Raw genomic sequence first — 26,725 nt, 5'->3', positions numbered from 1 at the left:
AAATCATAGGAGCAGAACCAGGCTTAGACCCAGACACGAGGGGCCCCTGTCCTGGCCCTTTCTGGCCTCTTCTGGTCATCAAACTCTCCACAGGGTAAGGGGCCTGCAGGGGCAGAAAGACTTGAGGTTGAAAAAGGATCAAAAGCGAGAAGCAAACACGGGGGATTGGCAGGGGGGGCAGTGAAACCACTCTGTATGATACGTGTCATCATACATTTGTCAAAACCCACAGAGTATCCGACACCAAGAGTGAAATTAATGTAAATTACGGACATTGGGTGATTATGATGTGTCAATGTAAGTTCAGCGACTGTAAGAAATGTATCACTCTGGTGGAGATGGTGATGGTGGCGGAGGCTCAGTGTACGTGGGGTCAGGGGGTATATGGGGAATCTCTGTACCTTCAGTTCAGTTCTGCTGTGAATCCAAAACTACTCTAAAAAAATAAAGTCTGTTAATTGAGAGAGAGAGACAGGAACAGCAAGAGTAGGAAAGGAGCAAGGAGGAAATGGCCAAGTCATGGTAGCAGAGGAAAAGGACAGGGAACATCTGTGAACTTTTGCTGGGGGCCCTAAATTCTGAACAGCCTTTACCTTCTTGTCTCTGTGTGGCCTGACCCCCTCGTTCCCCTGGGCTCCAGTGAACAGGAATCCTTACCCTAGGCAGCCTCGTTCATCCCATCCTTTACTTGAGCAGGCTTGAGAGTGTTTCCTGCCAAAACAGAGCTGAATACACTGTCCCTGAGCCCTGCCTTCTCCCGGGGTCAGCCAGGGACCCACAGCCCTAGTTGCTGTGTCTGGGCATCTGGGCTGCTTTCTAAAGATATCAATATTTATGATATGACGAATCTTCATTTAGATTCCCTAGATAGATCAATAATTAATAGATTTACTAAAAACCAGACATGGCTTCATCAGAGTCCCATCCAAAGCAGGCACTCTGCTTCCCAGCAACCCCACTCAACTTTCCAAAAAATGCATCACTCCTCTGAAAACATCTGAGATTCCTGCTGCATTTTTTTTCTTTCTCTTCCTTTGTTTTAATGTCACATAATGGCAAAAAGGATTTCGGGTAGGCCCTGTTTCTTTCAGGTCACGTGCTAGAATTCTAGAAAGGGAAATGTGAATGTCTGGGAAGCTCACACAGGACATGAGACGAGTCAGCAGCCAGCACTTCCTCCTGTCCTGGGGCAGGTCGTCCTCATTTCCCGCGACAGCTGTTTCCAACCCTGCTCACGCCTTCCACACCACCCCCACTTCTCACCTCAACTTTGAACAGGATCTCCTGTTTCAGAAATCTTTATTTTTATTTGCAATGCCCTCAAAAGATTCAGAACTCCAATGATCACTCTGCCTAATCACCTCCTCCTGGACTCCCTTCCCCAACATAGGACACATATCTGTACCCTGGCCTGGCCTTGAGGCTTTCCTTCCACTGGGAGAAGGGGTATCCATCTCTCTGTCCCTGTTCTGTCAATGGTCCCCTGTCTCTCCTGGCTCACCATTTCCACTGTCTTTCTCCTGATTATATAAAATAACCTGAAAATACTTCACCCTCCATTCTCACTTCAGCCTCTGCACTTGGGCATCCATCCCCACTGCCCCACCAAGACAGCTCCTGCTGAGGGCACTAGCGACCTCCCTGTTGTTAAATCCAACCCCATGTTCAACTTTTTTTTTTTTTAAGGTTTATTGAAGCATAATTGACCTACAACACTATGTTAGTTCCAGGTGCACAACACGGTAATTCAATATTTCTATGCTTTACAAAATGAGCACAATAAGTCTAGTTACCATCTGCACCATACAAGGCCACTACAGTATTATTGAGTCTATGCCCCCATGCTGTACATTTCATCCTTGTGACTGACTCGCTTATTTTGTAACTGGAAGTTTTTACCTCAATCTCCCTTACCTATTTCACTCCCCCCCTCCCCACCATCAACCACCTGTTTGTTCTCTGTTTCTATGTCTGTTTCTGTTTTGTGTTTGGTCACTTGATGTTTTATAGATTCCACATATAAGTGAAATCATACAGCATTTGTTTTTCTCTGTCTGACTTATTTAACTTAGCATAACACCCTCTAGGTCTATCCATGTTGTCACAAATGGCAAGATTTAATTAATTTTTATGGCTGAGAACTATTCCATTGTGTGTGTGTGTGTGTGTGTGTGTGTGTGTGTTTTGTGTGTGTGTGTGTATACATCTTTATCCATTCATCTATCAATGGACACTTAGGTTGCTTCCATATCTTGGCTATTGTAAATAATGCTGCAATGAACACAGGGGTACATATATCTTTTCAAATTAGTGTTCCTATTTTCTTCAGGAAAATACCCAGAAGTGGAATCGCTGGATCATATGGTGGTTCTATTTTCCCATGTTCTACTTCTTACTTTAATAACTTCTTAGAACCATTTGGCATTATCCATCATTTCCTTCTTTAAATTAAAAAAAAATACTCTCTACTCTTTTGGCTTCCATGATGCCATCCCTTGCTACTTTTCCTCCTACCTCTGAGGTCTTTCCCTCCCAGCTCCTTTGCACGCTCATCCTAGGATGCTGGTACCCCACCCTACCCCCCAGATTCCCAAGTTGTTTTCTTCTTTCTTCACACTCAAGGTACTTATCCTGGGGATGACATCTACTTTATAGGTTTAACTACTACTTAGACATTGACAAATCCCAAATCTAAATGCTCAGTCTAGACTTCTCCTCAGAGTTTCGATGAGAACGTCCAACAGTCAGACAGCTCCATGTAAACTTCCCACAGGCACCTCAAAGTTAACATGCCCCCAACTCAACTCCACCATCACTGCCTCCAGTCCTGCCCTCCCTCATGTGTTCCCTGTCTCAGCGAGTAGTGTCGCCATCCTCCCAGTTGGATCTCGTCACTACAGCCAATAAATCACCCCTCGATACCTCTTAAGTTGGTTTCCTTCTTTATTCCCACTACAGCCAGTACCTTATTTCCAGTCCTCATAATTTCTCATTGGGATCCCTTCAATGACCAATTGGTTCATGGCTTCAGCTTTCCTTCTTATACTTTACCTCTTTCTCCAATTTTTCCACAATAGGTATTTATCAATAATACATTTGCTAATAATAAAATACTGATTTTATAACATAAAGTAATTTCATAAAATTTAATGTTTTTCATTAAATTTAATATAATAAAACACTGTTTTTAAATAATGGCCATGAGACGTTCCTGCCCAATAGTTCATGGTTGTCCAACTCTGTGAGCAGGTTGGGACCAGCTTGCGAAACTGGACACTCTATCCAGGCCCCCAGGGTATGTCCCCACCTCCCCATATTACATGCCATAACCTGTGTCACTTAGCACACTCAGTTGAGCAGAAATCAATTCACAGGCAGGACAGCAGGAAACAGAAGAAACTCGAGACTCAGAAGTCAAGGTTCAAACCCTACTTCTGCTCACAAGCTACATGACATGATCAGATTACTTAGTCTCTGAGCCCGTTTCCTCGTGGGGGCCATGGGCATAATATAACATCTATCACAGGCCTACAAAGGATCAATAAGATGTGATAGTGCTTTAGCAGGGTTCCTTCCAAGAGTAAGCTCTGAACCACAGACGGTGACAGAAGAATCTCTATGACTTATTTCAGGGCCTAACTCTGAAAACTTTTCTTCCCTTCTACTCTAATGTATTTTTTCCTTAAATTTCTTCTGCACTTTCATAGGCTCATCTTGTCTCCCCGGCTTGTTCACTATCTTAAAAGATCGAGCCATGCCTTCCTTCTTCTGGTTCCCTCTACAGAGTCCCTTGAATGGCCTCTGCACAGAGACTGCTTAACAAATGCTCGGAGTAACTAATAAGGGCTTAGCGAGGGCTTGGGCTCAGTCCTCTGGCCAGGCCTGGAACGCGCTCTCAAGGCTACGAAAAGATTCTTTAAGAGGAGGGACATCGGGGTGCAGGTGCGGGGGGGAGGAGGCCAGGACCAGCACCTTACCTTTGCACTGCAAACCCTGCCGCAAGAGGCCCCAGAGCAAGGAGCCGCAGTGGTCGCAGAAGGTGGGAACCTTGTAGTTGTGGATCCCGAACTTGTGGGGCATGTTGACACTGAACCGCTGGGAGCCCACCTGCAGGGACGGCAAAACACAGGGTCACCGCTAAGCTCCTTGCTCTGAAAGCTGCCCTGGGAAAGAGGTGAAGAGAACCTCCCTGCTGGGACCCTTATCCCACTCTCTCTGCTGCTCTGCTGGACTCTGCTCCCCCACCAGTCCCCTCCGGGACTCCAGACCTCCAACTCCCATGGCACACAGCACTCAACCTGTACCTCACATTTTGACCTTAAAGAACTGTCATTATGTGCTTTTAATGCTGCTTGAGCACCAAAGCCTAGCTAGGCAGAGTCTTTCTGCAGCCTGATGGTGGATGTGGGATTCTGTGAACACCCAAGAGCCCAGCACAGCCGTGGAAACTGTAGGTCATCAGTTAGGACAAACAACCATCACGAGGGAGATGGCTAACACGGAGTGGTGACCACTAAGGGCGCTAAGGCGTCGGTGCTGACCACAGGCCAGGCACAACCAGCTCAGTTAAACCTCACCACCACCCTATGGGGTGGGCACAAGTTCACAGATGAGGAAATTAAGGAACAGGGAGATTAAGAGATGTGCCTGCAGGCGGGTGCGTGGCAGAGCCAGGATTTGAGGCTGCGGGTCTGAATTCAGGCCCCAGGCTTTTTAACTACTATGCTGCCACTTATTATTTAAAAGGAGTAAAGAGAAGGTGGCGAGACGGAAGGGCAGAGGATGGGGGAGAGGAGTCCGGGCATCTGATCTGCAGGCCTGGGTCTGCCACCAGCCCCCTGTGAGGTTCTCAGGCACGTTTCCTGACTTCTCGGGGCTTTGGATTCCTTATCCAGCGAAGAAGGATGGCACCCCCAACCCACCTAACATGACAAGATTGTGGGGTCAATGACACGCCGGGGGTGGAAGAGGTGGGGAACATTAACTGAAGCAAGACGTCAGCAGGGGTCTCCCTCTGCCCTCTAGGAGACGCTCTCCGCCTGTTGATACATCTCTAGCCACATGAACAAAATCTGCCCCTCTCAGGACAGCAGGGCACCATCACCCGAGAGCCCCTGGGCTCGAGAGAGCATCGCTCTTGCTACTCCAGGCATTAGGGACGGCACACCGCAGAGGAGCTGTCCTTGGCTCACTGCTGCCCGGTGAGTGAAAAGCCCTCATGGCGGTCGTGAGAGCTGGGCACAGACATGAACGTGAACACAAACACCGAGGTATGTGCACACACGCCCTCAGGGCCACGCAGCTTCATATCAACCTCCCTATCACCCGGCAACAAGGAATGGCTGATCCTGCCACTGCACCAGCATTTCACTGAGCCCTGCTTGAGGTGCATCGGCTGTCTACTGCGCACCTACCCCAGTACCGGCATCCCAGTATTTACTGAAAACAATCGTGCCCACCCCTCCGTACAGTTGTAGCATAGGTGTGCCTATTTGTGAATATAAATAAACCTGTAGAGGTTCGCAGTTCATAAGATTTACGAGATTTTTTTTTTTTTTTTAACTTACTGAGACTTATGAGATCCTTGAAAGCAGGAATCATGTATTCCTCTTTATTTCACTGGGACATGGAACAATTATCTGACATACGGGAAGTGCTCAATAAACGCTCAATAAAATGTCCATAAGAAGGAAGACAGACAGACAGCAAGCTAATCATCTTTTTCTTTCATTTACTTAAACTAACGAGGGTAACAACATACTTCGGATTATGATCCTAGACCAGGAGCCAGGAGACCCGGGTGACAGTGACTTGCAATTTCTACCCTGTCAGTAGAACCTCTGTAAATAATTTTGGTGCTTTGTACTGTCTGCCCTCCAGGGACATGGGACACTCAATCTAAGCCTCGTCCCTTCCTGATTTCCAGAGATGGCGTGAAATCAAAAGGAGATAAAAGATGGAAAATGCTTTGGATGTTGAGATGTCACTTGGTTGAATTCTTTTTAAGAAGCAGGTAGAAGATCTCTATAGGTGACTCCTTTTAGAAGCCAAAGTATAAACCCATTTGATTATAAACCCAGCTGATTATAAATCCACCCAAGGCCTCTCTGACTCCCAAATCTAATGGCCTGATTATACAGTATTTATTTCACCAAGAATTAAAATCGTGTATTTGAAATCAATTGTCATGAACACAGATAACTTCTCTACTTAGATTCACACCTGTCATCTTCCCCAAAAGGTTTTTTTTAATTTATTTTTTTATTTTTATTTTTTGCAGTACGCGGGCCTCTCACTGTTGTGGCCTCTCCCGTGGCGGAGCACAGGCTCCGGACGCGCAGGCCCAGCGGCCATGGCTCACGGGCCCAGCCGCTTCGTGGCATGTGGGATCCTCCCAGACCGGGGCACGAACCCGCGTCCCCCGCATCGGCAGGTGGACTCTCAACCACTGCGCCACCAGGGAAGCCCCCCCAAAAGGTTTTTACATCTGTTAGTAGAACCACTCTTCTCCTAATCACTCAGTTAGGAGAAACCTGGCTTCAAGTCGAATCTTCTCTCTTCCTTACCCCTAACAACTTCTCTAACAGTCAATCTAACACTGGTTTCTAAGATTAAGAGAACACAGTGGTCAAGGGCTCAGACTCCGGAAATGACTAGCTGGATTTGAACGTGGCTTTTTCATATACTGGGCTGTGAGGTCTGGGGCAAGGTCATTTGACCTCTCTATGCTCCTATTCTCTCTGTTGCAAAGTGAAGGTAATAACAACATGGATTTCGTTAAGGTTGTTAAGGCTTTAAAAAACATACGATAAAGTGCTTAAATCAGTGCACAGCAAGTACTCAATGAATGTCAGCTATTATTGTTATTATTGCGGTTCTTTCAGGCTCCTAAGTGTTTCTTAGATTTGCTAATCCCACTCCATTTCCCCATCACCACATAAAGATAAGGTTCCCGCTTGCATGTTGTGTCTCTTACTATTTATGAACTGTGTGGCTCCCTTGACATGCCAGTGAGCCCCTTCACTGTTCCGATGAGATAATGACATAAAATAACTCACATTTTCCTTGTGGTCTTTCATTTGGGGATCACACAGCTCTTGGCATCCTATTCACACACCTAAACCCGACTCTGAGCCACACTCCTTCCGTAGGCTGTACCTCATATTGGAAGACTGTGGACAACTCCCTTCGTTTTTGATCAACACAATAAAGACAGCAGCGGGACCTCAAAGAGATAAGGTTTCTCTTGGGGACCACACAGGAGGCAGTGGAAGGTGGGGATGGCGGTGAAGAAAGCCCAGAATTTCAATGCTATAAATATTTACCTCGTCAGGAGTTTCCTGTTTCTTTAATCCAGCGCACTTCGTAATTATGAGCTCATGGCACCGCTTGTGGACCACGCAAGTGCAAACTGCAAAGAGCAAAACACGAGAGGGCTGAGCGACAAGTAGGGGCATAAAGGTTCCAACCTGAGATTCGATTAGGTCTCTGCAGAGGAGGGGGTGGGGGGAGCCGCGCCCTTCTGTCTCTGTAGCCAAGTCTTAATGTAACGCCCTACCTGAAGCCCTTTATGCAGTCATTTCAAAGCACTCTGCCGTCAGAGCCATTAGGGTTTCCTAAGTGCTCTGGAGAAGAATGGACCATTTATATCCAAAGGGTATCAGCAGTTTCCTCTAGTTTCAGGAGTATCAATCCATTTTCTTGCTTCTCTATGCCAAGGTCAGGGAACAATGGCCAACCATGAAGCCCTGTCTACCCAGGGAACTGCCGCTCTGAATGTGCTCCATTCAGGGTCCCACCAGGGTTGGCGGGGGTGACAGGCAGGCCAGCCGGCCGGCAGCAGGCAAATGGATGTTTTGTGGCACAGAAGTGCTCTAGCTTCTTGATCTGCTTGTGCCCTTCTGTGCCAAACAAAAATTTCATTTAATGTAATACTTCCCCAAGAAGTGGCCTATAGCTCCGTCTTTAGTGTCATGGGCCATTTTGGGCAGCTGGTAGCTGCAAGTAACCTAAGAAGTGTCACGTGTGTAACTGCGTACATGCTACCCCCGAGACACAGTCATGTCCCACAGAAGCTACCCCAGTCCCCCAGGGGTGAGACCCAAGTCAACCAGTGGCTGGGCGAGGAGACGGGATGGTCTCCCAGCTCCAACCACAGAGAAACCTCAACATGACCTCATCAGATACCCACCATCCAGTTCTGGACAACTTAACCTCGCATCTGTAGTCAGTTAACTGGGGAAAAAAACAAATCCTCCCATACTTTCAAGTGACCGTTAAATGTTTAAGAGCTAATGACGGCACTGAAGAGACAAAAAAGAGAACCAGCAAGGACCATTAGTGATACTGAATAAAACAAGCTGGCGAGGGAGCTTCTTCAGGGAGTGGGAGAGTGAGGGAGCTGACAGAACACACAGAACCTGGCTCATGACACAGGCGGCCTCTAATGGGCATCTTACGGAAGTTTTACATTTCATGGGGAAAGAAGAAGGTGCACCAGAGAGGCTACGGAACAAGGCTGAGACCCCTGGGACACCTGCAGATGGCGGTCCCGCACATCTGCTCCCACACAATTATGGGGGAGAGATGGCCAGGCAGGGACAAAGGAAAATCAGGGCCTTGCTTTGTGGGGAGGGAGCGTAAGCGTGCACAGCGTACAGAGCTCTGGATGCCACCCAACCCAGCACCCACCTCCCACGAGCAGAGGTGATCTGGATCGACCTGGGGGCCCCAAGGATTTACTTCATACAGTACCCTCTTACCTTGACATTGGTATCCCTGCTTTCCTATGACACCCCTGAAAAGAAGAATACGGCCCTTTAAGAAGATGAATTTCAGTAGGTCAAAAGCCACACAACGCCAGCCCATTCCCATCATTCCAGTCGCTGCCCACAGTGCACCAAGCACACTGGAGTCCACCCAGCAGTGGGGTAGTGATCTCACTCCCAGTTGCAGGGTGCCTTAAAATGACTCTCTCTGAAGGCCACTGGGTGCAAGGTTTGGTCAGTGTCAGGGCTCAGTTTCCTATACAAACAACCATTCTAGGGGCCCAGCTGTGCTCTGGAAAGCCACAAAGACTCTGCTTGCTTTCCACAGGCCTCGAGGCGTCGAGTGTGCCCTTCTTCATGGATAAACGTGGAGGAAGGCTGTCGCTGGCAGGCACAGTCCCTGAGCATTGCAGAAGCAGCCAAGGGCTATGGGGCAGTCTGTGGCCAGGACTGGGGGCTCAATCTACCACCTGAAGGTCAACGTCAGAGAGTCCTTCCATGGCCAGAGTAGGGTACCCCTAGGGCAGGTTTAGGGTCAGCTGGACACGGAACAACCCAACCCACCTGGCCTGAGCCCTGTCCTCGGGGCACCATCACCAAGTGGTCAGCTCCCTGCAGTGAAAGCCCAGCCCAGTGAAAGGAGCCAGAAGTCATTAGGGCTGCAGCTAAGGAAGCCTAGAGTTGAGTGGTGCTGGCCATGGGCTAGAGAAGACCTGAGTCTCTAAGACTAAGCTTTCAGAACCTGTTCCCCCTATTCTTGACCAAAATACAGAGATGGAGGTCAGACGGTTGGCAGCCCCAGGAATGAGACACGTCTGAGGGTGGAGTGGGGCATTATTTCTGCTTCAGTCAGGTTGACTTTGCTTTAAGCTGTGTCACCTCAGATGTCCACGCCAACCTCTATGATTAGTTCTAGAACACCATGAGGATGAGATGAGGCTTTCCTGGATACCATGGGGATCCAGGGGGTCCTCAGTGTAATTCGAATGTCCCTCTTCTGGGTTCACGTTGCAGTGTGGCCTTGTTCACTTTCCCCTGCAGGATCCCAGTGTGTTGGCAAACTCCACATCAGTTTCAGAGAGGATGCCAGGAAGAGCTATTCGTTGTGCTCACCAGGGGTGGAATCAGGCCTCTGACACTTCCTAGCTGGAGGGTCGTAGAGTGGTCTTGTTTCTGAGCCTCGGTACTGTTGTTAGTGGAATGGGGTTCATAATACATAGCTCACAGGATGCTGGGAAGAGTTAACTAGAGATTTCCAGAGCCAAAGCGAGACCCTGGCACATGGTAGGTATTCATCAAAAGTTCCCTGCTTATCCCCAAGGCCAGTGTTCCTTACATTTCTCCACCTCCCCAAAAGGCCTACTACTTACCTATCTCTGCCTATCAAAATCCTAGTCATCATGAAAGGAGAAATGCCACCTCCTCCAGGAAGCCTTCCCTGAGCACTCCAGCCAACGCTCCTCTCTCCCTCCTCTGAAATCTTAGCATCCTATCAGCACTGTTATGACAGTTACTAAGAACTGCTTTGTATTATAAATATTGGCAATCAAATACTTTAAGCTTATTATGGAAATACTTTAAGCTTATTATGGAAAAATTCAAATGTATATTAAAAGAGAGAGATGAATATAGTGGACCCTCATGTACCCATCACCCAGATCCAACAACGATCAATACATGGCCAGCCTTGTTTCATCTCTACCCCTGGCCCCTCGCCCCTCCTTCCAGCTTATTTTTTTCCTAAACAAATCTGAGACATCCTATCATTTCATTTGTAAATAATTCAGCTTGTCTCTCTAAAAGATAAGGATTTTTAAAAAAAAAACAAACCACAATACCATTATTGGTTATAAAATCCTAACGCCTTAAATATGATGTATGATATGATCCTAAGTACAGAGGCACCAGGAACCATAGTTTCTTCTTTCTATCTATCCCCCCCAAGCACCACTCAGCCTTCCAGAAAAGTCTTCTGTAGTCAGAAAAAGAAATAAAGCACATCAGCATTTTTTACATAAAGTTTCTAATCTCCTGACCCATTCCCCCCACCTCTCATTGCCAAGAAAGCATAACTAGAGGTTTCCAGGAAAGAGGGCCTTACCAGATAAAATCCCTGCAGTGGGAACAGTAGGTGGGCTGCCGAAGGTAGGTAGCCATGAACTTGTGGCCGTTGACCTGGTGGACCCTGCGCCTGACAGCCCCCTGCCGCTTCCTGGGCCGCATGCGCTCCCGGAACACGCGTTCTTCATTGTCTTTGGGGGCTGGGGAGGGATAAGAGCACAGGAGAAAACACAGTCTGGATTAGCGTCCCTTGAAATAACCTCCTGCAGGAGAGCTACTCCAGCCTCGGGGATATGGAGGTAGAAGGGGGCGCGGGCGCAGCCTCCACTGGTAGAGGGACTCAGGGGTCTGAGGAGCCTCACCGCTCAGCTCCAGCGAGCAAGCACCACGTGATGGGAAGGCTCAGACTGTGCACTTTGCCATGACAGCTGCACTCAGCATCCATCCCAACCCCAGTCCTGCTCCAGGTCTGGCCGCTCCACTCCCCCCCACACCAGCTACATGTTGCAAGGGTGCAGGGTCAGAAGGCTCAGCGTTCAAATCTCCCTGAAACTTCTGAGTAGCGTGACCTTGGACTGCCGGTGTTCCTGGCCCAGAGCCTCAGCGGGCATTGTCCTCTGTCAATGGGGATAACACCAAGGGGCGTGGCCTGGAGTCAGTGGTGTGACTTCCCTCCACCCCCAGCTGCCTAATAAACCTGACTTTTCTTCCTTCTCCCTCTTACTTAGACTAAGACAATAAAGAGCCTTTCCCCAAAGGTTAAAAGGAGAGGGAAATAAAACACAGTGAAAGCAGACAGTTTCCAGAAGGCTCAAGAACCACCACCATGGTCTTGAAGACCCTACTGGAGACAAAAAGAGCTTCCTCATTTCTTCCTTCCCTCCCCTTGGAAGCCTGTCCCAAACCTAAGGACACCCTGCAAAGGGACAACAAAAATAATAATAAAGATTGTTATGGACTGAATGTTTGTGCCACCCCTGCCCTCCCCTCCCCATTCATATGTTAAAGCCCTGAACCCCAGTGCGATAGCATTTGCAGGGGGTGCCTTTGGGGGGTAATTAGGTTTAGATGCAGGCATGAGGGTGGGGCCCCCATGATGGGATTAATACTATTATAAGAAAAGGAAAAGTGGGACTTCCCTGGTGGTCCGGTGGGTAATACTGCATGCTCCCAATGCAGGGGTCCCCGTTCGATCCCTGGTCAGGGAACTAGATCCTGCATGTATGCCACAACTGAGAGTCCGCATGCCGCAACTAAGACCTGGCGCAGCCAAAATAAATAATAAATAAATAAATAAACAAATAAATATTTAAAAAGGAAAAGGCCTGAGCTGGCTCACTCTGTGCCATGTGAGGACACAGTGGGAAGGCGGCTGTCAACCAGCCGGGAAGAGAGTCCTCACCAGAACCCAACCGTGCTGGCATCTTGATCTCGGACGTCCCGCCTCCAGAACTGTGAGAAATAAATATCTGCTATCTAAGCCTCCCAGTCTACGGTATTTTGTTGCGGCAGCCTGAGGAGACTAAGACGGTGATGATAATGGCTAATGTTTGTCGAGGGCTTACACTCTGGCAGGTACTACGCTAAATGCATGGCATGTGTCATCACAACAACCCCACCTGAGGGGTACTGCTAGTACCCCCCTTTTGCAGGTGTGCAAGCTGAGGAATGAAGAGTTCGAGTAGCCTGTTTCTGTTAATACAGCTGTCTAGTGGTGGAGCCCAGATTCTAACCCAGAGAGGGAGACGTCAAGGTTCCACCGGTCACATGCTGCTCTGGGGGACAGCCCACTCTCCCTACAGTAAGTCCCCAGAGCGCTCATGGGGTGGCTCTCGTTAAGGAAGAGCTGAGCTGCCTGTGGCTTTCCCGAGGGCAGGGGATACAGGCTATGGGTCTCCTACCAAGCTCCTGTCACTCTCAAGTATGCCCTGGAAGGTCACCTGCATGGCACAACTGAAAATGCAGGAGGAAGGTTCCGTGTCCCCCAAATCCCCCCTGCACCAGCCAGTGCCCAACACTCCAGCATAACAGTGTCAGTCCTCAGGGGAACAAGCTTTGCTCCTCCTGGCCTCTTTGACAATAAGGTTCCCTGCAGCGGAGGTCATGTGTGTGAGCCAAACATCTGTTTAATCCAAGGGCATCTTGTCAATCCAGAGAGGGTAGGGGTGGAGAGAAAATCAAACTGAAGGAGGAAAAAGGCAAGAACGACGGGGAACAAACGCCTAGCGTGTGCTTTTAGAGGGAAGCAGCCTGCAAGCAAACAGTCAGGGCCGTTGACTGGAGGCTGCCCTCTGCGCTCCCAGGCTGCATCGTCAGCACTGCCCCTGATGACCCAGACGGGGGTCTGCCTGTGGACCTCCTGCTTCATAGCCCCCACCCTGCCTGGGTTTCCTTTTTAACCGGTGCTTATTGTTTCAAACAGTCTCTGACACCGACTACCTCTGGGTATAGAAAGCCCACTACCTCCTACTTGGCCACAACCTAGGGGGTGAGACCCAGCTGAGCAAATTCTCACAGGAAGATCCCAGTTCTAACTAGAGACATCAACACACACATACACACACACACACACACACACACACACGCAAAAATATGACAATCGTCACTCAACTGTACAATTAGAGGTGACTTTCATTTCTGCTTCATACTTTTCGGTATATTTAGACTATTCTATTTTTATAAGCTGGAAAAAATGTGGTATTTAAAAAAAAAACAAATCTTTTCAATAGCCCTTACTTGCTACAAACCTGATCTACAAAAATCCAAACCCCAAAACTCAGCGCTGGGCAGCTCAGGGCAGGGGATGTGGATTCTCTTTGTACAAGGCACCCTTCAAATTCTTTCAAAGAAGGATTCACCACGGAATATATGTCAACAGTAAGCCTTGATGTGTTTAAGATGCAATTTGATTTACGAACCTCTCAGATTTGCAAGTCATTTTGATCCTCGAAATTGTGTTTTCAGTTAAAATGGTGATGAGTTCAATCTAGTCTTCTCAAGGGAGCACTGCTATAACGGGGACTATAGGGCTCCCTGATGGCCTGATTTCTCAACCTTTTAGAGGAATGACCACAGCAACCAAACTGAACATTCTAAACTGTGTTTACACTGATTTAATAGATAAATGCAGCAACCAATTAATTTAATTCCATTTACTTTTGAAGACCTCTTGGTGGGGTGCACTGACACCGGGGGAGAAGCTGCTTCAAGCCTGCAGAGGGTGGGGGCTGAGGGATGGGAGGGTCTTGGGCGCAGGGTAGATAGAGAGCCAAGGACAGCTCCTGCTAAGGTGGGGTCTCTCTGATCTAACTTCCCCAGAGGGTTCCGTTACCCTGCCCCAAAGCATATGTGCCCTGCCTTTTGAAAGTCAGATTCTGCATCCAAGATGTGGGGAGACAAAAGGTTACAGGAGAGGAGGAACACAGGTAAACTTCACGCTCCAAGGAGGCCTGCACACAAAGCTTCAGGAGAAAGGGAGTGGGGCCCCTGGCTGATGAAAACACCCCCATGCCACACACCTCTGCACAGGGGGGCCATGAGGTTCCGCAGCCCCAGAGAACCTCCCTGCTGGGCCTGGAGTCACTGCTAGCAATGGATCCCTTCAGCATTTCCCACTGATGTGAAGGGTCTCTATTAAAATGCAGCTTCCACGGGGAAGGGAGTAACGCACTGTGTGTGTGTGCAGGCACACTCACGCATGGGTAGGAAAGAGTGCACGGTGCGGGGGTAAAAGATTTATAAATACATATTTGTGTGTATAATACCAATTAACATATATATCAAATACATCATGCATAATTTATATACTGTATACTTACATAAAATACAGCATAGTATGCCATTAACATAATATCATTATGATATATTATGACATGATTATAATTATATTAATTACAATATATTATTGCATAATATGAAATACATGATAGACAGATGCATAGTTCTGCCAAACCATTTGAAGCAACACTTCACCCCTAAATACATCAGCCTTTATATCCTAAGAGCAAAGACATTCTCCTACATAATCACAGTATCAAAGTCAAGAAATTTAACATTGACATAACTATCCAATACACAGTTCATATTCAAATCTCCCTGATTGTCCCCAAAATGTCCTTTATCGTTGCTGTTGTTTTCAAAAGTTTAATCCAAGAGCTAATTAGAGTTCATGCATGGCATTTGCTGCCATGTCTCTTTAATCTCCTAATCTAGAACAATTTTCTTGACATTTTTCTTTTATGATACATTTATGAAAAATATAGGATATTGTCTTATGGAACATTCTACAACTTGGATTTGTTTTTTCCCTTTTGATTAGTTTCCAATTCAATGGCAAGCATACCATAGAGATCTACGTATCAACAAATCCAAATACATTCATCAAGGGGCTTCCCTGGTGGCACAGTGATTAAGAATCCGCCTGCCAACGCAGGGGACACGGGTTTGATTCCTGGTCTGGGAAGGTCCCACATGCTGCGGAGCAACTAAGCCCATGCACCACAACTACTGAGCCTGCGCTTGAGAGCCTGCGAGCCACAACTACTGAAGCCCACGTGCCTAGAGCCCGTGCTCCACAATAAGAGAAGCCACCGCAAGAAGCCTGTGCACAGCAACGAAGAGTAGCCCCCGCTCACCATAACTAGAGAAAGCCTGCGCGCAGCAACAAAGACCCAACGCAGCCAAAAATAAATAAATAGAAAAAAAAATGTATTAAAAAACACAAGAAAACAAATATATTCATCAAGATCTTTATCTATAGATAAATGTGTAAATGACATGAACATAAAATTTATGGGAGGAGAAATATAAAATATTCACTCTTACTAGGAATTCTTAAAATGCAAAGCAGAGCAGTCTTGACATACCACTGACATACCGTTTAATGCCTAATAAAGAAACAAATTTGTTTTAAAATGGTATTATCAGCTATTTGGAAGGCTGCTGTGAAACTGATTTATTCATTTACTGCTAGAGGCAATGTCACATAATATTTTCAGAAGCAATATTACAGTACATAGCAAACATCACAAACAGATTCATAACCTCTGATTAAGCTTTAATTCCTAAGGAATTGCCAAGTCAATAATTAAACAGAAACTAAAAGCTATACACTTATAACTTATCGATGTTCCCCATGGCATGTCTAATCGGCCATCAAATAGAAATAACTTGATTGTCTCACATTACGAGAATGGTCTAATGAATTATGTTACATCTATAGCAATTTAAAAATGGCAGGGAAAGACTATGTAGGAACGTGGGGAAACAGAAGGCACAGAAACACAACCCTATGTAAAACACATTTGCAGGTTGAAGGTAACATGAAAGTAAGAATTATGTTACACTAGGATGATGGGAGTATGTATTTGTATATTTGAAAAAAAATGTTCTCTAATGCTCTTTAATGACTTTTAAAAGCAGTTCTTTCTGCCTAAAGCATTAGGTAATGGAAGGGTCCCTCGTGTTGCAGGAGTGGGGGGCTGCATGGCATGAATGAGGAGGAAAGGGCACCAGATGTTGGCATGGAGATCAGGAGAGACAATATACATTTTATTGGCTTCCCCAATTGCCTGTGGTTCTGAACTGCGTGAAGAGTCACCCCACCTGCCCCTACATCTGCGACTTGCTCTGAAGGATGCTCTTTGCCATCACTGGATGCACTCGGCCACACCCACCTGGGGCAACGTTTCATTTGCCACAGCCCATGAGGCAAAACCAATGCTGGCTTTCCTCCCAGATGGCCCTTCCTGCCCTACACAGATCCTTTGTTTTATGGCTGCATCTACCACACAGTAGAAGGGGTGACTCAAGTGAGGGAAAGGCAACGCAAAGTTGGATAACTCTCGTGAAACTTTCTGTGGAGATGAAGATCTTGGCCGGTCAGATACAGTGACAAGAATTCACAAAGGCATAAAGCTAAGGAGACACACTATGAAGCAGCTGTGAGATCCTCAGCAATTCCAATCTCTAACAACATTCCAGGAATGTTTTCTGCTTGGTTTGATTTGCCTATAAGCTCAATCTCCTAGGGGCTTCTACACCAATAGGTACCTTACAGCCCCAGTGCTCAAAAGAATCTATGACAGGCTGCAGGCAAGTGGCAGGAGAAGCACAAAGAGCCCACACCTCGCAGTTATTGTTCTGTTGATCCGTCTCAGCCGGCCCCTTTTCCTTGGGCTGAGACTTCTCAGTCTAGACCAGAGGGACACTCAGAGACACAGGGAGAGGCAGCCCCTGGCACCAAACCCTATGCCACCTCTTCTGGCCAGTCTGATTACCGAAGGTCTCACTGCTTCGTCATCACCTCCCTCACCTCATCTCATGTCCTCCTGCACAAAAAGAGGGCTGAGCTGACCGGACTGAACACAGTCCCCCACACAAGGTCACGGGCACCCTTAACCTCAGTGCTCTGGGAATGCCTTTCAGTTAAAGAATATCTAGCAGGGAATTTCTAATAGGCTAACGCTGATGAACTCCCAGATGCCAGAACTTCCTCCCTGGGTATGTGTAACAAGGACTGCCAAACCCAAGGATCAAGCTTGCCCAAGACCCTTGAGCTGGGAGCCTGCACCAGTCAGAAGGACCACTATGCATGACCGGCCACCTCTGGGCACCAGTGTCATCCCTCACTGCAGGAAGGTCACCTACTCTTGATGTTCAGGGCACACAGGGGTCTTTTCCACAAGCAAGTACGTCATGGGTGGTCTTCATTATTTTTTCTGACCTCCCTCTCTTGACTTTCTCTTTCTACCAGTAGGGTTAAAATAGGTGCTGGGAGACTGGACAAATTTTGCCTTTGCCCCAGACTTGCTTTGTATCCTAGAACAAGTCATTTAACCTCGTTGGGCTTCTGTTTTCTTATCCATCAAGAAGAGCTAGAGCAAGGGCTCTGCCTGAACACCAAGCTGGTACATTCTCTCCCCCAGGTGCCAACACGGCACCTCCTTACTGAGAGGGAGTGAAACTGCCTCGCCCCTGCCCAGCAAAACCTACCCCTGCTGGGGTCCGGCTGCCTCCAGATGGTCCACCCCTGCCACTGTGAATAAAAGAGAGAGTCGTCATGGTCTTCCCCAACCCCATCCGTCAGAGGCTCTGGAGAAGCAGACTCCATCTTCAGACTTGGAGAACTCTCGGGAAGACTGGGCTGGGCAAGGCGCATTGACTCAGCTCTAGGACAAAAGCAGTAAGAAATGTGACTAGTTCGAAAAAGGCTGAGAATGTCCTCGGATGGCTCGTCTTGGAACCCAAGCAAAGAGCGAATACAGTCTTCAAGGCAGGTTATTTCACAACACAAAGAAAATAACTCAGCCATCCCGTTTTTTGTTTGTTTGTTTGTTTGTTTTTTGTGGTCTGCGGGCCTCTCACTGCTGTGGCCTCTCCCGTTGCAGAGCACAGGCTCCGGACGCGCAGGCTCAGCGGCCACGGCTCACGGGCCCAGCCGCTCCGCGGCATGTGGGAGCTTCCCGGACCTGGGCACGAACCCGTGTCCCCTGCATCGGCAGGCGGACTCTCAACCACTGCAACACCAGGGAAGCCCCATCCCGGTATTTTTGTCTAAATAACTGTCAAATCTTGGATAATTCTGAAGCTGCATGTATGGGCATGTGCTAAGCCCCATTCTAAGCATCTTACATCTATGAGGTATTATTCTCTATACGAGGTACTGTTACACATCTATGAGGTACTATTACATATACACGAGGTATTATTACGTATACGCGAGGTACGAAAGCAACTTACACACACCCTCTAATATCTTGAGGTGGTATTCTTCTTGACTTACAAATGAAGAAACCAAGGCCCCAAGATGTTAATGACTGATTTGTTCAAGGTCACACAGCTAACGGTGAATGTCAGTTCAGGAATTCTCACCCTGGCCCATCCATTCACACCTCCCAAGGATGGCGGAATAGCCTAGATCCCTGGTACCCAACCGTGTGTATGGAAGCCTCTTCCCGGCTGCTGCCCACCCACCTCTCCGCACATTCATCCGGCTCTCATCTAGAGACTTAGAAAAGAAAGCTAAAGGGGACTGATTAATTCATAACACGCCCACATGGTAAAATTTAATGCAGTGGATTCAAAAAGCAGATATGCTAAGTCCACCTAGAAACAATAAGTAGAAAAAGAAAACTAGGAAACATGTGTATAGAGTATATCTGAATAAAATAAGAAAGAGAAAAGGATAAATATCGTCAAAGAGCATAAGGAGAAATACACATTGAGACTTTCTGAAGGGTAAAAAAAACTGTACATCCTAAAAAATGTTTATTATGTGGATACTGGCTGGAAGGCAGGGCTCTGAGCACAGACTCTTGGCCACAATGGAAGGGGCATAGCCACTCTCTAAATTATTTTTCTCAAATACTTTGGATTTGGTCCTTAATAGATAAGCCTCCACTAACAAAGCAAGGAATTACCATCACAGTCCAGACAACGGTGATTATGACTGGGATGTGGAGAAGAGCTCCTGACAGAGACTAAATGGAATTTTTCCCACTCAGTCTCTGAGGAGTTTACTTAATTTTCCCTCTCAATAAATCTCTGGTTTAACTTTATGGACTTACTGTTAAAAATGCAAGATCACGGAAACAGAACAAAACAAAACTAGGTACTGAAAATCAAAGGAGCAGTGCCTTTTCATTTTATTTTCCATGAGGAAGATGGATTATAATATTTTCAAGTTGAAATAAATGCTACATGACAGTGAGTTTTACTGATTAAGTAAATATTTATGTGGTGCCGAAGACTACGTTCTACATGTTGTACTCACACAATAAAGAAAATTTCTGTTCAAAACAGGAAAGAGGAAACAGCAATTAATTCCGCGAGAGAGATTAGTCTGTGCTATCTATGCCTTTCCAAAGAGCCACACAATGTGAAGCAGAAACGCCTAGGAGGAGAGGCTTGGAATTGTCTGCATGTGCTATTCTGTGTGGAATCTAATCAGAAGACCACTGGTGGCATTTCAAGATTAGCATCTCAGATTTAATGTAAACCATTTTCTCCTTTCTCATCTTTACTTTCTGAATGACCTGTTTTGTGTTCATGGCAGGGCGTATGCTCTGTCCACTTATTTAAAATAAAGCTTAAGCTAGTTTGTGCTTTGCTGGGGGGAGGGGAAAAACGTGAAAAATCTGGACGCTTGACCGGGTAGGGAGAGTAGTGCTACGGTAACCTAAGGTCAAACCCAGCGGTGGCGGGACAATGGGATGGTCACTGAGGGAGAGCACACCAGGGAGAAAGGGGGCGGGCAGCCCCCCAATCCCACCACCCAGGCTCTGATGCAGAGCACATGGGGACATGGAGAACCACTAGAGAACAGTGATCGTCCTTAAGCAAGCAGGAAGTCTCCTTGCCTCCTGCCTGTCTGCATTTATTCATTCCCTCCCTTCCTCCCTCCTCCATCCACTCAAAATTACACACTGCAGTCACACTGGAACCACTACATGCTTCTGGTACCCAGGAAAAGTCATTACTTGCCAGGAGAAAAACCGCAGAGCAAAACCCCTCCAGGCAGACTTGCTAAATGCTCAAAGAGCCTTCTCATCCAGGGAAATCAGCCAAGGGCGGGGCCAAGTCCTCACTGGTGCCAGCGATGGTCCTACGATTCATATCACAGGAAACTTAGCTGCTGCTGAATTCCTGGGCACCTGAGCCCTGTGGAGCTCATGTCCGTGAGGTCATGTCTGTGGTGCATGTTTCTAAAATGCTCTATTAAAAAGTGCCTGTGGGAAAGCAGCGGCAGAAGTCTCAGCAGAGCATCTGTCCATTCCCAGGTGCTAGCTGGTGGTCATGGGAGGAGGGGTGGGGGGCGTCAATGCCAAGTGAAGGTTGACACCTCCCCTTTCAAATATATCACAAGCCTTTTAATGACAAGGTAGCCCAGCCAAAAAGGTTATGGGATTATTTACTGAAAAACCCACACCCATCAGTGTTGTTGCTATCAGCCATTCGACATCAGTCAGCGGCAGGCAGGATTTGGAAAGGTTCAAGGACAGTGACCTAAAAATGACACCCTCTAATGCCCAAGTGGTCCCCTTACCTCGTCACCCCAGGCTCCAGAGACCTTCTCAAAGTTAACCGCCTGCCCAATTTCCCAAAATGCCACAGTGAACTCACCCTTTATTTTCCCCAAACTCCTCTGTTTGCTAAGGCAGTTCTGCACTGTCACTAATATTTCAAAGTTAAAATTAAAAAGAAAAACCATAGCCTTTCCCAGAGAGATCTGAAGTCCTGAGCAGGGTTCCCAGGAAGTTGGCCAGATGGGTATTTATCAGGCTAACTAGGAAAGAAGAATAGTTTCAGGGAATCAGGAGATAAAAACAAACAAACAGACAAACAAAATAGGCAATGAAAGACCCGTAAGACAAAGGAGATGGAGAAAGAAGATTAAAAGAAGTAGAGATGATTATTAAGTCACAAAGTCCAGGCTGGTAATTGGCCAAGTGAACCCCACACCTTTCCAGAAAGCAGATGGATTTGTCTTAAGTCACACAATCTATTCTCCCCATCCCTTGGACCACGAAGTGAGCTCACCTTCCTTCCATTGTCCCTCCAAGTAACCCAGGTCTAGCCAGTTTCCAGGGCAGGGTGTTGGGAGGATGGACTTTCCTTGGGAAGCTTAACATAGGTGAACAAGCCCCAGGTCCTTCTACAGATACAGTCATCATGGCCACAGTACCCGTGGAACTTATATCTTCTCCCTTGGCTTCAAAAACCTGCTTAAACTTTTTCTGAAAAGTTTTATGTTCCATGGAGACTATGACCAGAATTCTGCATGTTGAGAGAGGGATAAGGAGGTCAAAAACAATAATGCTTTCAATAACTGAAAGCAAAGCAATCCAGAATCCAAACCTGTGCCCCTTCAAGGTGCACAGGCTCTAACTACACACACACACACACACACACACACACACACACACACACGCAATGTGTCCCACCCACCTGATGCTGACACCTCTTTCCAGGGAACACTGCAGTCTGGAAAAACTAATGAATTTCCAGGATTGCTTCTTAGGGTCTCAGAAACTCCTATCTCTCCATGAGATGTCTTCCAGAGAGACAGGAGAATTTTTGGGAAAAAACAGTCACTATGTGAGGAGAAAAATGTACTTCTACTAGCTCTACAAAACAACAGAAACATCTGCTAAATTGGGGGTCTCATATCTATAAACTCCCATACACAGAAAACGAAAAACATCAAGAACAAAAGATGGGGGTGGGGGAGGGGAAAACCTTTTCTTCTTTCTAGTTTAATGAACCTAAGAAAATATTCTGAAGCCACAGATGCTTAAGGGAGATCCAGTTAGCTTAGGTCCTAGTGCTAATGAAATACAAATGGAGATCAAATTCCTCAAATGAGTAAGTTATCTCTGTCCAGACGGAACTGTGGACACAGGCCCTGCCTTGAATCTCAGCAACCTTCTCGCAGATATCCATTCTTGGTCACCAGGGCTCTCGGGAAGTAGTAGTTATGGCCAAGTATTACCCAACTTCTCTCCTAAAAACCCAACTCCCATCCTATACCTTACTCCCTCAGGGCTGCCCCGGAGCTGTGTCTTTACTTACAGAAGATGGCACCTTCCTAAACTGGAAACCTGGGCCCTGAATACAGGGCAGTCACCTGCCCACCCTTTCGGTAGGTCTTGGCTTAAGCATTAACTGGGACTAGACAGCAAAGGTTAAGCTGCAGTTAAGGTCTACCACAGTCTTAAGAGTGTCAAGAATCCCTAGTCACGTTTCAGCACTGGCCCTGGTCAAAGCACATCTCTGCAGTGCTAGTGAGTCTGGCTGCCCCTAATAGGTCGTGAGATGCCTAGGAGGAGAGAACTGAAATCTACTAGAGGAAAGCCTTGAAAAGAAACTTCATTTTCTGGGAGAAAAAAAGAAAGGGTTGAATGAGAGGTATGGTGGCCAGTCTCCACAATGACCCCCAGGGATCCCTACCTCCTGGTATTAACACCTTCAATGTAGGCCCCTCCTACAATGACTAGAGATGCCCCGCTGACTCGTGTAACCAAAAAGATTTTGCAGAAATGACAGAGTGTGACTCCTGAGGCGAGGTCATAAAAGACATTGCAGCTTCCACCTTGCTCTTTCTTGGATCACTCTTGGAAAGCCAGCTGCCATGTTCTGAGGACGCGCAAACAGCCCTACGGAGAGGCCCATTCGGTGGGAAACTGAAACCTCCTTCCAGTCAACACTGACTCATGAGTCAGGTGTGTCAGCCATCCTGGAATCGGATCCTCCAGCCCCATTTGAGCCCTTGGTCAGCCACAGCCCCGGCCAACATCTTGACTGCACCCTCACGAGAGACCACAGGCCAGAGCCATCCAGCTAAAGCTACTCGTGAATTCCTGACCCACAGAAACTGTAAGGAATGATACCAATTTCTTATTGTCTTAAGCTACTAAATTTGGGATAATCTGTTATTCAGCAACAGATATCTAATTCAGGAGGTAATAGATAAACCAAGCAGGAGAGACTTGGGGTAAACATCAGAAGGAAAATGTTTTAACTGTGAGAACTGTTCATTCAACTCAACCAATATTTACTGAGTGCCTCCGGGATGCTAGGTACCAGGCCTTTGTGTTACACATTTATCCTGCCTATGGGGAGGGACAAAGGGAAATAAATACTGAGAGGAAAGATTATATTAGAACCACTGTCACATGGATCCTGGCGCCTATGGAAAACTGAGTTAGGCTGACCTGGCTCCTGAGATACTGGTGTCCTGAAAACCAAACGATCCCGGCTACTTTCAGCTCCACTGTGTCAGCTTTATCCTTTAAGCTTGAGGCTTAAAGCCCTGTTAAAACACAGATCCTGTGGGAGGGCCATTATGAGTTTAGTACGAATGAATTTCAGATCCTTTTCGGGGAGGTTGTACTGGGAAGCTAGAAAAATCATATAGAACCTGCAGGGAGAGTGGTGTTAGGAGAGAAACTTTGGAAATTTTACAGTCTGAAGCAAAAGACAAAATCCATTTGTAAACAAATCTAATAATAGAAATAATAGGTATCATTTACCGTACGGTGTGTGATTAAAACGTATTTTCTCTGCTTCTTGAAAGGATCCTGCAAGATCAGTATTATTCTCTCCACTATGCAAATGAGGAAACTGGGGCTAAGAAAATCTCGATAACTCACCCAAGGGTGCATCGTTATTAAGTGGTAGAGCCTGATTTTGTACCAAGGACTGTCTTGCTCCGAAGTTCACAAGTTCATGGTTTCCCCACCATGCTCCACATAGTAAAGAAAATAAAACAGACATTCTTCTCCCCTTTCTTCTTATATAGAAACTGGAAAAAAACACTCCAGAAAATTCAAGCATGCTGTTTCTGTTATTCTAACAGGTGGTTTATAGATTTTTTTTAAAAATGAACTTTCTTTCTCCAATGCTGTAAATGAAAAAGCTATGTGAAAAATTAATAGCAGATTGGAAGGAGAGAGACCCATTTCTTTTAAGTGAATGTAGGGTTTAATGAGAAATTCTGAAAGTTGTTTTGGAAAACAGGCGGCTGGCGAAGTAACAGGAAATGAAAATTCATAGAGACGACAGACTCTCATCACACAGCGCACGTGTCAGGGAGCTCGGGGGGGAATGACAGGAATACGACCAGAGCCCTTGCTTTCAGCTGATTTGTACTGCTTCCAGGCATTTCCTACAGAATTGTGAAAGGCAGGAGGAGATGTGAGGTATGATGCAGGAGCAGATACACTCATCACATAGGCAACAACCTCCTGGAATAAAAAGTTTCTATCTGCTCGAGCCAAGCAAGGAAGAAAGCTTTAGGTCAAGGTGTTCCCCAAACCTGCCTCAAGCCAGCTTGCGGTCGGCAGGAACACGGCACCACGAAGGAAAGCCTATTCTCTTTTCCACATCAGTCCCCTCTTCACTCCTGAGGCTACAAAAAAATTAGAAGTGAGAAGCTAAAATAGCGTGTGTGTGTGTGTGTGTGTGTGTAAGGTAGAAGTACTAAAATGACGATATGACATTATATCTTTTACTCTTTCAAATCATCTTCCCGAGATTGCAGTGGTGAAGAAGGCAAGGCATCCCTCCTTTATTCTGGAGCTGCTCTGGCCACTCTGGTGAGCAGAGTCTGGCCCAAATGATCTACTGGAAAGGAGAGCTCTTAATGCATCTACTGCTGAATGGGTAGAACAGGACAACAATTTTGTTCTTGCACTAGGGAAGCTTGGTTTTTTTTTTAAATAAGCTCACACAATATTCTTCCCCCTTATTTGCTGCTCAGGAGGACGCCAGTTGATTTCTGGGTGAGAGCAACCTGAAACTTGACAAATCATTAACCAGAACTTCTGGGTGATTCTCAACTTATCAACCTGAAATGTACACCCATTAGACCCCCAATTTGGTTCTCTCTCACGTTGATGCCCGGCTTGAAAACCTATCTAGGTATCAGAAATGGCTTCTCACTCCTCAAGGGGACATCTCATTTCCTGTTGGAGTGTGATGGCAAGGGAGCTCAGAATAAAAGGCCAGAAGGAATGGAAAAAAGGTTCTTCTCTCTTTCAGATAAAGCCACAGTCAATGGCCATTGTCAGACAATGGCCACAGTTTCTTATCAAATCTGAATTAGAGGGACTTCCCTGGTGGTGCAGTAGTTAAGAATCCGCCTGCCAATGCAGGGGACATGGGTTCGAGCCCTGGTCCGGGAATATCCCACACGCTGCGGAGCAACGAAGCCCGGGCGCCACAACTACTGAGCCTGTGCTCTAGAGCCCGCAAGCCACAACTACTGAGCCTGTGTGCCACAACTACTGAAGCCTGCACGCCTAGAGCCAGTGCTCTGCAACAAGAGAAGTCACTGAATAAGAAGCCAGTGCACCACAACTAAGAGTAGCCCCCGCTCGCTGCAACTAGAGAAAGCCCATGTGCAGCAACAAAGACCCAACACAGCCCCCCCCAAAAAAAAAAAAAAATCTGAATTAGAAAACAGAAGAACCCAAATTAAATCCATTAACATAGTTCCATCGCTGTTTTCTTCTAAATAACCTAAATTCACCTCCTTAAAGTCTCAAACTCCAACATGCACCAGAATTGCTTGGAGAACTTCTTGAAACATACTGCTGGACCCATCCCCAGAGTTTCTGATTCAGCAAGTTTGGGGAGGGGCTGAGAATTTCATTTCTAATAAGTTGGCAGGTGATCCTAATGCTGCTAGTCCAGGACCAAATTCTAAGAACAGTCTAGACCACATTATCCCTTATCTGAATCACCTAAAAGTGATACACTTATTTATTCAAAAGAAATTAGGGCCTTGCTTAGGATGTAGAAAAAGCTGGAAAGACCATCACTTCCACCATTACAACAAAAAATAGACAAATCAATGGACCAGAACAGAGTCCAGAGATTAGTCTACACATATAGTTTCAACTGATTTTCAACAAGGTAGAAAGGCAATTCAAAGGAGAAATTAGTCTTTTCAACAAATGATGAATAATTGAATATCCATATGCAAAAAATAAGCACAGTTTCATACCTTGCATGTTGTACAAAAATTAACTCAGAATAAATGACAGAAAAAATGTGAAACCTAAGACTATAAAACATCTGGAGAAAAATGTTGGGAAAAACTCTCTGTGACCACAAGGTTAGGCAAAGCTTTATGAGCTATGACACTAAAAGGACAATTCATAAAAGACTGATAAATTGAACATCAAGATTAATTACTACTGTTCAAAAGACATTGTGAATAGAATGAAAAGATAAGTCCCCAAATGGGGAAAATATATGCAAAATACATAGCTGGTAAAGCAGATATCTGGAATATACAGAACTCTCAAAACCCAGTAATAAGGAAACAACCCAAATTTTAAAAAATGGCCTAAATATTTGAAAGTCAGCTCACCAAAAAAGATATATGGACG

General features: G+C 46.4%; 1 protein-coding gene across 4 annotated transcripts in view; it reads right to left on the bottom strand.

The window, feature by feature from the left end:
• The window catches only part of PRKCE (protein kinase C epsilon), a 513,799-nt gene that overhangs the window by 182,487 nt on the left and 304,587 nt on the right, over positions 1 to 26,725 (bottom strand). For all 4 annotated transcript variants that reach the window (XM_032652450.1, XM_032652451.1, XM_032652452.1 and 1 more), the window contains 4 exons: positions 10,870 to 11,029; positions 8,763 to 8,797; positions 7,326 to 7,411; positions 3,978 to 4,107 (listed from right to left, as the gene is read on the bottom strand). In XM_032652450.1, coding sequence (XP_032508341.1) covers positions 3,978 to 4,107; positions 7,326 to 7,411; positions 8,763 to 8,797; positions 10,870 to 11,029 — 411 coding nt within the window. The remainder of the gene's footprint in view (positions 1 to 3,977; positions 4,108 to 7,325; positions 7,412 to 8,762; positions 8,798 to 10,869; positions 11,030 to 26,725) is intronic.

Source organism: Phocoena sinus, chromosome 13 (genome assembly GCF_008692025.1).
Source record: "Phocoena sinus isolate mPhoSin1 chromosome 13, mPhoSin1.pri, whole genome shotgun sequence".
NCBI classification, from domain to species: Eukaryota; Metazoa; Chordata; class Mammalia; order Artiodactyla; family Phocoenidae; genus Phocoena; species Phocoena sinus.
The sequence above is the reverse complement of the archived record's forward strand: the minus strand, read 5'-3'. Positions and strand labels throughout refer to the sequence as shown.